Here is a 10,131-nt window from a genome sequence, read left to right as displayed (position 1 = left end):
TACTTCCCCCACCCGAGGAATTGTGACTTGCACCTACTTTTACCCAATTTTACATAATGACAAAAATATTCTTAAATAAAGAGAAATATTTTAGAATCCCTTATCAGAATTTGAATATCTGTTCTGAATTTCAGAATTTCTCCATGGAATAAGTTTGTACTTTTTGTTTTTGAAACTTATATTTTGTATTCTACTATGTTTTTCTAGAATTATATTTTTATTTTTCAATACTACTTTAGAATTTCATTTCTAGAAAAAAAATATTTTTCAAAATAATTGTTTATATTCCAAATTTTCAATTCTAGAAGGAGAATTTCAAAATTCTAAATCATTTGTAGGTCACAATTTTCAGTTTGCCTCCAAACAGTAATTAGAAAAAAAAATGAAAATTTAAAAATTTAAACGAATATACAATACAGAAAATGAAGAACTGAAATCGAAATTACGAGGCCCATGAACCTGTTTATCACCTCTTAGGGTGCCATTTCTTTCGCGCCGCTTCATTCTTCGCCTCTCCAATTCTTCGTTTTTCGCTTGTCTCTGATTTGTGATTTGTTATATCTGAAGGTAGAAACCTCTTTCGCTGTTTTTTTAATTTTGACGATTCTGTTTCAATGTTTCGCTTTTTCATTTGAATGTCTTTCTTCACTGTGCCATTCTGATTTGTATTGTGTTCTGTAATTATTTTTCGTTGTAGTGTGAAAATGTCGGTGGCTGAAACTGCTTGTTCGTACGCATCTCTCATCCTTCACGATGAAGGCATCTCCGTCAGTGTATCCTTTTGTGTGTGGGTCTAAGTTGAGAGATAAATATATGTTTTAACGTTTAATCACTGATGAATTTGCTTGGATATGTTGTGTTGTTCCTTAAGTAATAAATAGGAAGACAATATCGTCACCTTGTTGAAAACTGCGAAGGTTCAAGTCGATTCTTTTTGGCCTACCCTGTTTGCTAAACTTGCCCAGAAGAAAAATCTTGGCGACTTGATAGCAAATGCTGCGGGTGGTGGGGCACCAGTTGCTGTTGCAGCTGCCCCGGTGGGTGCTGCAGGTGGAGGTGCTGCTGCCGCCGCCGCCGCCCCTGCTGCTGAGGAGAAAAAGAAGGTAACCCTTTTGAAATTATTGTTGTTCCTGCAATTTTTGTTCAACCTTTGTGTTTTCTTATGGCCGTCTAATTTGTATCTGTTGTAATTTTATAGGAAGAACCTGAAGAAGAGAGTGATGATGATATGGGATTCGGCTTGTTCGATTAGGGACTTTTTCGATATCATGTCAAATTTTGTGATTCTTTAACTTTGTAGTTTCCTTATGGTTATTTTTAGGTTTTCTCTTTGTGCTAGTTATTTATATTCGTACAAGACCTGATTTTATAGTACTGTGATGAACTTTGGAAGGTGGGTTTATGTTCATTTTTGAAATCTGATGGGAGAAATGTTTACTCTGTATTTTTTTCTTGCTTATTATTTTTACCTCCACTGTTGTATATTGTCCTACTTTTTTCTTTGTCCTGGCACCAATTTTTCCCCAATGGATTTGTTTGAATGTTGTTTTGGTAAGTTTGAGGTATTAAAACTTAGTCACCATTTTTCAAACAACACCCAGCATTGTCAAAATTAAACCAACGACCTTTGTGCCTCTATTTGACTGAATCATTGAGATGATTCGATTTACTGTTGGAATATGATTGGTAAAACTAATCTTGGTCCATACTTTTGATCTAGTTATACACTATTGGGGGTGTGTAAGTATTGAATCTGTCTTTCATGCTGCCAGAAATGATCCCCAGGAAGGTTACAGAACCCTAGTTGAGAACCAACTTTTGTATATCCATCCAAGTTCTGCTTTTGTTTTAGAGGCAGCCAGAGTGGGTAATATACCATGAGCTTGTGATGACAACTAAGGAGTATATTCGTGAGGTCACTGTCATAGACACCAAATGGCTTGTTGAATTGGCTCTAAGATTTTTTCAAAGTAGCAAATCCTATAAAGATGAGCAAGCGTAAGCTTCAAGAGAGAATTGAACCACGAGCCAAATTCATGGTGTTTGAGTAACGCTGAGCATGATATGTAATTCATCCATTTCTTCTCAATGCAATGTCTTGGATACTGTCATATGTTGCATTTAGTTTAAATGTATATTTTCTCCTTAGACAATGATTTAAATGGAAATGTAGACATATTTTCATTTTTATTACTTAGAAAGGCTTAAATTTTAAGAATTCTAGGTTCATTAGTAGGAGTATGTGTTCTAGACTTATTTCTGTCTTCTAGATTCCTAATCACTAATTTCTGTATATATTTATGTTTCTGATATATTACTAACAATATACCATATACAATAGAATTGCCGAGTCCTCTCTCTCTGGTTGCTTAAAATTATCTATAAGAGTCTGTATCTTGATTGATTAGGTCAGTTCTGCTGAAACTTAACTTGATAGAATGCTTTATTCTCTATAAATTGCCAGAGGCACAAAATCTGTGTTTTTTTATGTTCAAAGATATGTGTAGTGGGAATGGGTCCATTCCTATTTGTTGTTAATGAAGGATAAATTAAGGCGAAAAGATGCTTATGCCGGTGGAATTCACTGTGCAATACATCAAAGGAGGAAAAGGAGGGTTGCTAGAGGGTGGCTAAATTGAAAAGGAAAACATAGATTGTTAGTTTTTACTTGAGGGTACTAATTTTTTACCTACCAGCTTGTTATGCCTCCTGAATTTGTTTTGCATATGACATTCTGCCATTTGGCCAGTTTCAAGTTTTACAGGTTAACATGACTGTTGGTTCATCTGCATATCATATCTCCTCTACTATCTACCTCATTACAGGCAGTGCAAGAAACACTTGATTTCAGCACTGGATTTTAAGGATTTTACTTGGGTCTCTTTTGTGTATGGACAGGTTGGATTTCAGCACTCTATTTTGTTGGAAAATCTAACACAAAGCTTTTAGATGGTATAGCTTTTGGATTCATTTTCCATGCCGGTTTTATTCCAAATCCAAACCTTTATGAAAGCAATTTGTTCCTTCAATTAGAATGAGCATGAGATGATTTGGGTCGGATTGATTGTTCTGTTTTAATCGACACAAATATACAGGCATGAGTATTTAGATAAGAGAAAATTTAGACAAAGATCCTTTAGTGTTTCTCTAATTGAAATTAGAATTTTATTTTGGTAATATATGTACTTATTTTTTGTCTCAAAGGATTTTAAGGATTAGATACACTGAGGAGCATGTAAAGGTACAAATATTAAAACTACCACAACACACAAATAAGAGTGTTTTCTCAAATATATTTTTAAAGGCACGTAAAAACACACTTAGATCTATTAATTGTAATTGTTCTTCACCAAACAAGTTTATTTTTAGTCAAATAAGTAACTCAAATAAATTATGCTTATTGAATATGCTTGAGATTCAAGAGAGAAAGAGAGAAGAATGAATAATTTTTTTCTGAGGCATGTACCGGATTCCAACATAATTTTTTATTTTATTTTTAATATAAAAAATACAATCCATCCACATTAATAATGTAAATAATTATGTTTTTTATTAAAAATTAAGAATAAACTATATAGATTGTGTCTTAATTCAAATAAGAAGTAACGTTTTTAAAATATTATAATAAACATTAGTAAATTATAATATTTATGAAAGATTTAATAAAAATGAAAAAGGATACCATAAATTATAAATTTAAATATTATTATGCATAATATAAGGGAAAAGTATTATAATTTTTTGAAATAAAACCGTTTACTTAAATAGTTTTATTTATTTTTATTCAAATTGAACTTTTAGCTCAATTGTTTCCATTAATATTTTTACGAATTGTGCTGGCAAAACACTCTTTTAAGTAATTTATTAAACTAATATAAACGAACTTATAAATGCCATATTTTCTTTCCATATTTTCTCTTATCAGACATTCGATGCGAAAACGAATATCAAAATTATATATTCTTGATTCGCAAAAACCATTAACATCAACACTTCTTTTGAAAAGAAAAAGAAAACATAACAAAGTATTTGGTAAGAAACAATTTCTTACATATATAGAAAGTTTTTTTCAAATTAATTACAAAAAAGAATTCCCTCTATTTTTACTAAAATATTTACTTTCAATAATAAATACATTATTTATAACTATTGAGTGGTTAATGATAATGGTTGAAAAATTAATAGCCATAGAACTAAAAATAGATAAACTTGATATAGTTTATTTAAAATAAATTTGAAATAGGTTTGTTCATATCTTATTAAAAGAAAACATAAGTGAAAGTGAAATTAAAAATTGCATATCACTTTGTTTGAACAAACTAGTTATGAACAATTTTTTTGTTCATGAAAATGTTGTTTTATTTTTGAATAAAAAATTGCATGTTGACAATAGATCTCTTAATCTTTGTGCACAAAAATTGTTTAATAAATTGTTATATTAGTTTAGATTTAGTATCTTTGTAAAGAATTAGCAAGATCTGAATGGAGACACAAGCCACACATGAAAAGGAAAAAACATCACAAGCAAGCACAACCGACAAGGTTCCATTTGGATTTGGTTATCTTTGAAACTAAGCTTCTTACTTACTCCAAACCAAACAAATAATTCACTTCACTTCCAAACCTCACTCTCTGATTCAGTGACTGTCTTTCTCTCTATCTGAAAGGACTGAGATGGGTTCAGTTTCTCTGAAAATTGGAGATGGAACAGCCAGATTCCAAAGAGCAACACTGTGTTCTTCAGCTGTTAACATTCTCATGATTTTCTCTGTCATCACCACCAACCTCTTTGCTCTCTACGCCTTCACTGCTTCCCCTAAACACCCCCATCACCTTCTCCACCATCATGCTCACAAGAATATTTCTCTCATCTCGGAGCAGGTCTCACTCATTCTCAGAGAGATCGATTTGTCCCAGAAGAAACTGGCCCAGATGGAGAAAGAGCTTCTGGGCTACGAAAGCATTGATCTTTCAAGGCCCAACATTGCATCCGAGCTCAAGGTCTTCCTCCAGCGCCAAGAGCTCCCTCTGGGGAAAGATTCAAGAACTGGGATCACTGAGATGGTGCCATCTGTGGGTCACACCTGTGAGAAAAATTCAGACCTGCTGTCTCAGTTCATGAGTTACAAGGTTTTTGGAGCTTGCCCTGATGATTGGAGTGTGGCACAGAAGCTGATCTTAAAAGGGTGTGAGCCTTTGCCTAGGAGGAGGTGTTTTGCAAAGACTGTTTCCAAGGTAGGTTTGTACCCCTTTCCAGATTCTCTTTGGAAGCCTGTTGGTAATAAGACTGTTAACTGGAGTGGTCTTGGTTGTAAGAATTTTGAGTGTTTGAATAGTAAAAGGCTGAGTAGGGAGTGCATTGGTTGCTTTGATTTGGTCCATGGCAATGAGAATGTTAGATTTGTTAAGGGTAAGAGTAAGAACGATTTTCTGGTTGATGATGTGTTGGCCTTGGGAGGTGGAGGGGTTAGAATAGGGCTTGACATTGGTGGGGGGTCTGGATCCTTTGCTGCTAGAATGGCTGATAGGAATGTTACTGTGGTTACTAACACCCTCAATGTTGATGCCCCATTCAGTGAATTCATTGCTGCAAGAGGGCTTTTTCCTCTTTACTTGAGCTTGGATCATAGGTTTCCTTTCTATGACAATGTGTTTGACTTGGTTCATGCTTCAAGTGGCTTGGATGTTGGAGGAAAGAGTGAGAAATTGGAGTTTTTGATGTTTGACATTGACAGAGTTTTGAGAGCAGGTGGTTTGTTCTGGCTGGATAACTTCTTTTGTGCCAATGAAGAGAACAAGCAAGCTTTGACTCGGTTGATTGAAAGGTTTGGATATAAGAAGTTGAAATGGGTTGTGGGAGAGAAGATTGACAGTGTTGGGTCTGGCAAACCTGAAGTTGTGTTATCTGCTGTTCTTCAGAAACCTGTTAGAGTTTAGAGGCTTATACAATGAAACTGCAAGAAGGAAGAATAATCTAGATTCTGCTATCTCTCTCTCACACATAATTTGTGTGAATGAATTGCTTCCATAGTCATCAAATCCGATTAGACCTGGAATAAGTACAAGATTGTTTCCTTGCCAATTGTAAACCAGCTTTTTGAGGTGGCATATATTTTGTATTTCAAGTTCTGTTTTATATCTCATTCTGTATTAACTGTTTTGTACTTTGATAAATTATTGAAAGATGAAAAACGAATCACATTTTTTAGAGTTAGGAAGTCAACTTTAGTCTTCATATTGAAGACTATAATTTTACTTTCTTGAATGTGAAGGATCCAATCATATATTTCTGGATTAATTGGTCGTTGTGTTCATATGCTTTTTTATTTTCTCTACCTGATAACTGCATCATATGCTTGAAGTCTTGAGCACAATCATTATGGATTGTTTCACATTTAAAAGAAATCAACCATTGTTAATGCTCTTTTAATATGTGGTAAAGGCATGAACCTAGGTGTGATCTCAAGTGTAGCACACAAAATTGTTATTTAATCTGTCATTTAGTTCTATAACCATCTTGTTCATCCCTCTAATTGCTCTAAACCAAAGATTCCAATGAGTCAATTCAATTCACAAGAATGTTGCCTGTCTCGTAAGGCAAGGTGCATTTATTAGATTTTGCAAAAAGTCATGAATATGATCTAGTACTGATGCCTTGGTTTGTAGTTGATGAATATTGGTGACTTGCTAATAGGGTTTTGATAATCTATGAAAATGATTCTTGTGCTCTTTCACTTCAATAGTTATGAATAAACTCATTGAATGTGGTGATTGTGTAATCACAAGTTAACATGGCTTCAAAGCGGAAAGGTGAACCTGGTAAAGAAACAGTCAAGTGGATTCAAACCAAATATGGTTAAAAATGAGCTACGAATATGATAAGAAAGAAGATTTGGTTGGACAACAACACTAACTGTGGTTTTTTCTAATACAAATATAAATGAATCACACTCTTTCATCCTCACTTTCATCCGTGAATAGATCCAAACAAAGGCTTAGAGATAGAGAGGAATAGATATTTTGAAAAATGTATGTGTTATGAATGTATGAGTCACAACTTTTGTACTGATTCCATTTTTTTGGGTAATGAACTTTTTTAGAATTTAAAATAACATTCCAAAAACCTCAATTCATAATGAATGAAGTGATGTAAGAGACCTGCAGAGTGCAAAAGAAACGTTGCTGAATTTACTCTTTAGGCACAAGCCCAAAAGAAACGTTCCTGAATTTAGATGGTTTCTTCCTGCACCTACATAAATTTTCGAATTTCTATAAATGTCCCTCTATAATATTTCAGATTATTTCAAATTTGTAATTAGCTGGATTACATAATCCAGAAGTCTTTTTTCAGATGCATGATTACTTTCCAGATTACATAATCTAGAAGTCTTATTTAGCTTTATGTAATCCGGAAGTCTTTTTTCAAATGAATTTTCGGATTATATAATCCGAAAACTACTCTATGAGGTGACACTAAAAGGATAAAAATGTATTTTCATGTTGCGTATGAAGGTGGCGGAAGAAGATACGGAGGTGCAGGAAGAAACAGTCCTGAATTTACTCTTTAGGCCCAAGCCCAAATTACTTGAGTGTATCTAGCTTTTCTCTTGGGCTCTAAATGGACCATGGAACTTGGATGGTTAATTGCTTACAAAATTTTGCCTTTGTTTGTCTATGAGGAATCATGAACCTTATTTCTTTGGCATATTGCACTTTTTTAAGTGTCAGTGTACATTTTTAATAATTTTTAACATAAAGAAATAAAAAAAAAATTGAGCATGTTAAGGTTATGATATAAACTTCTAAATCTGATTACAACTTGTCAATTTTGTCATGGGTTGAGTTATATAACTATAACATAAGATATAACTTGAAGCTAAAGTTTTCTTTTGAATGATGAACACTTTTTGAAGTTGTTGAGGTTTTATATTTAATTAAAGTTATAACAAAAACAACACCGAACGTTGTGGGATACAGATTGCTTGCCACATCAATAAATGTGAACACAACAGTTTCTGATGAACAATGTCAGATTGTTTGTCAAAATGAATTAATTGAGAATTTAGTTTTATCACTTTGTGAAGTCTCCAAGGTGCAGTAATGTTTCTTTGTCATTCACATCATTTTATTGGAGCTAAGTTCGGTTACTTAAATTGTGTACCCTTTTCACTATAATCTTCCAACACGTGCTTGAGGAACTCTAGTCTCAACAAGTCAAATTCTCGAAAACCAGAATACACTTAAATGAAGTCATAATTGAAACAAATTTTTAAAAAAAGTAGGTTTAGATTGATACAGATAAATATGTGAATATATATATTTTTTTAATTGAATTATTCCTTCATTTTGTTATTTTGATTGAAAACTAAATTAAGAAAAACGGTATTATTTAAGTTTTATAGTGTTATTGGAGATCCCACATCGACTAGAGATTAGAGCCTTTCATTATATATAAATGGGTGCAAACCTCAACCTCATGAGCAGGTTTTATGGGATTGAGTTAGGCTCTTTGTAATATGGTATCAGAGCCATTTTCAAGCCTATCCTAACGAGTAATTGTTGGACTTATCAGGCCACCCGCTAGGGTGGCCGCTATCGGACCATCTATAATATATAGTCCCACGGAGGTGTGTTGGAGATCCCACATCACGGTTTTATGGGGTTGAATTAGGCTTAAAGTCCACTTTGTAACCAGTTGATAGTATATTATTTTCCTTTTTCCCTCTTCTTACTATTATTTTTACTTATAGAAAGCACTAGTTATTTTTGGTGTTCTCTGTCTATATTCTTTTTTATCATGTAATGTTTACCTTAGAAACTTACATTAGTTCAACTGTGGTTCTTTTATTTCTAGACCCTATTTGGGATGATTTGTTCTTATGACAATAATGTTTTGTTTTGAGTTTTTTTTTCCTATGATAATAATGTTTTTCATATTATTATTATTATTAACTACTTTGTTCACAATAATTCTACTTGAACTTTTCAAAATTTTCTTTTGTAAGGTTACAGTGTGCTATATTATCAACAATGACATAACCATGGAACATCTTGAAATAGGAAGTACTATTACTGCTTTTGAACAATTAGAGAGATACTAACATGTACCTTAACATCTACTCTTAATACATTATTACTCTCTGAAATTTTCTTTAGTATTAATATTTTTTGATAAGTCTCTTAGTCAGAACATGTGTAATTATAAATAGTGATTATCCTAATTATCCGTATCTCTTCAATGTCTTTCTTCTCTTTTATACTAATTCTCCGGAATTTGGTCCTTTTTTCCATTCTTCTATCATTATTATTTATTCCAAATATCCAGTCAATTACTCTTTTTAACATCTTTATTCCTTTAAATGTCATAAAAAAAAATTTCCGTCATTAACTTCATAAATCGGCCACCAAACCGTTTCGTCCAATTAGCGGAAGTAGTCTAACAGTCCTTCAGCCTCAGACATACGTCAATGAGACTAACAAACCCAATTAGCAGATCGGTCCATAACCTCAAAAATATTATACTAATTTTGTATTAATACATTGGCCTGTATTATATTTTGTTTAGTATTTGTGCCATTGAATTGCCATGTATATATATACCAATGCTTTCTAGGAACCATACTGTGTTTTCGATTGTTTCTTAGTTTTTCGTTTTCTTTCTGCTCCTTACTGACATAATTTTGCCTTATTAATAGATGCAAATAACATAGCATAGAATGGTTCCTCATTTGGAAAGGTTCCATCAGAGAGTGATGATGATAATAAGAAAAAAGCATAATATTTGAACTTGCCTCAAGAATGTCTTACAACATTAGGTATGTAAACACCCTTCACTCATTGGAACATCTTACAACTTTTGATCTGTAATAATAAACTAAAACTATTCCATAGCAACAAATGTTCCAATAACATGATGTTCAAACATTCATCCCTTGTAAAGCTCCACTGTTCAGAAGCTTCATTCCCTCTTCACTCATCTGCTGAACTTCTGAAGGTGATAAAATTCTGATGCATCGAACACAGCTCACAAATTCCCTACACACAAATTCAGATTGCCACACAAGATAACTATTTGTTTCAAAGGTTCTTAAACACGAAGAATCATTATATTGGCTCAAAAGAATGGCAAGC

General features: G+C 33.0%; 2 protein-coding genes across 2 annotated transcripts; both read left to right on the top strand.

Annotated features, from left to right (window-relative positions):
• Positions 1-310: 310 nt before the first annotated feature.
• Positions 311-1,444, top strand: LOC137816363 (large ribosomal subunit protein P1y-like). The gene is made up of 4 exons (XM_068619467.1): positions 311-567; positions 698-773; positions 882-1,103; positions 1,199-1,444. Exons 2-4 carry the CDS (start codon positions 705-707, stop codon positions 1,250-1,252), a joined length of 345 nt encoding a protein of 114 aa, XP_068475568.1. The 5' UTR covers positions 311-567; positions 698-704; the 3' UTR covers positions 1,253-1,444.
• A 3,030-nt stretch (positions 1,445-4,474) lies between these two features.
• LOC137816351 (probable methyltransferase At1g29790) lies at positions 4,475-6,298 on the top strand. Its single transcript, XM_068619453.1, has one exon. It carries the CDS (start codon positions 4,675-4,677, stop codon positions 5,935-5,937), a length of 1,263 nt encoding a protein of 420 aa, XP_068475554.1. The 5' UTR covers positions 4,475-4,674; the 3' UTR covers positions 5,938-6,298.
• Positions 6,299-10,131: the final 3,833 nt, after the last annotated feature.

This window comes from Phaseolus vulgaris, chromosome 1, assembly GCF_000499845.2.
Source record: "Phaseolus vulgaris cultivar G19833 chromosome 1, P. vulgaris v2.0, whole genome shotgun sequence".
NCBI lineage: Eukaryota > Viridiplantae > Streptophyta > Magnoliopsida > Fabales > Fabaceae > Phaseolus > Phaseolus vulgaris.
The sequence above is the reverse complement of the archived record's forward strand: the minus strand, read 5'-3'. Positions and strand labels throughout refer to the sequence as shown.

Excerpts from the sequence above, each read along its gene's own strand:
- LOC137816351 (XM_068619453.1), top strand. The coding sequence starts at position 4,675 with ATGGGTTCAGTTTCTCTGAAAATTGGAGATGGAACAGCCAGATTCCAA.
- LOC137816363 (XM_068619467.1), top strand. The coding sequence starts at position 705 with ATGTCGGTGGCTGAAACTGCTTGTTCGTACGCATCTCTCATCCTTCAC. Across the intron at positions 774-881 it reads ATGAAGGCATCTCCGTCAGT|GAAGACAATATCGTCACCTT; the intron begins GTATCCTTTTGT and ends AGTAATAAATAG. Across the intron at positions 1,104-1,198 it reads CTGCTGAGGAGAAAAAGAAG|GAAGAACCTGAAGAAGAGAG; the intron begins GTAACCCTTTTG and ends GTAATTTTATAG.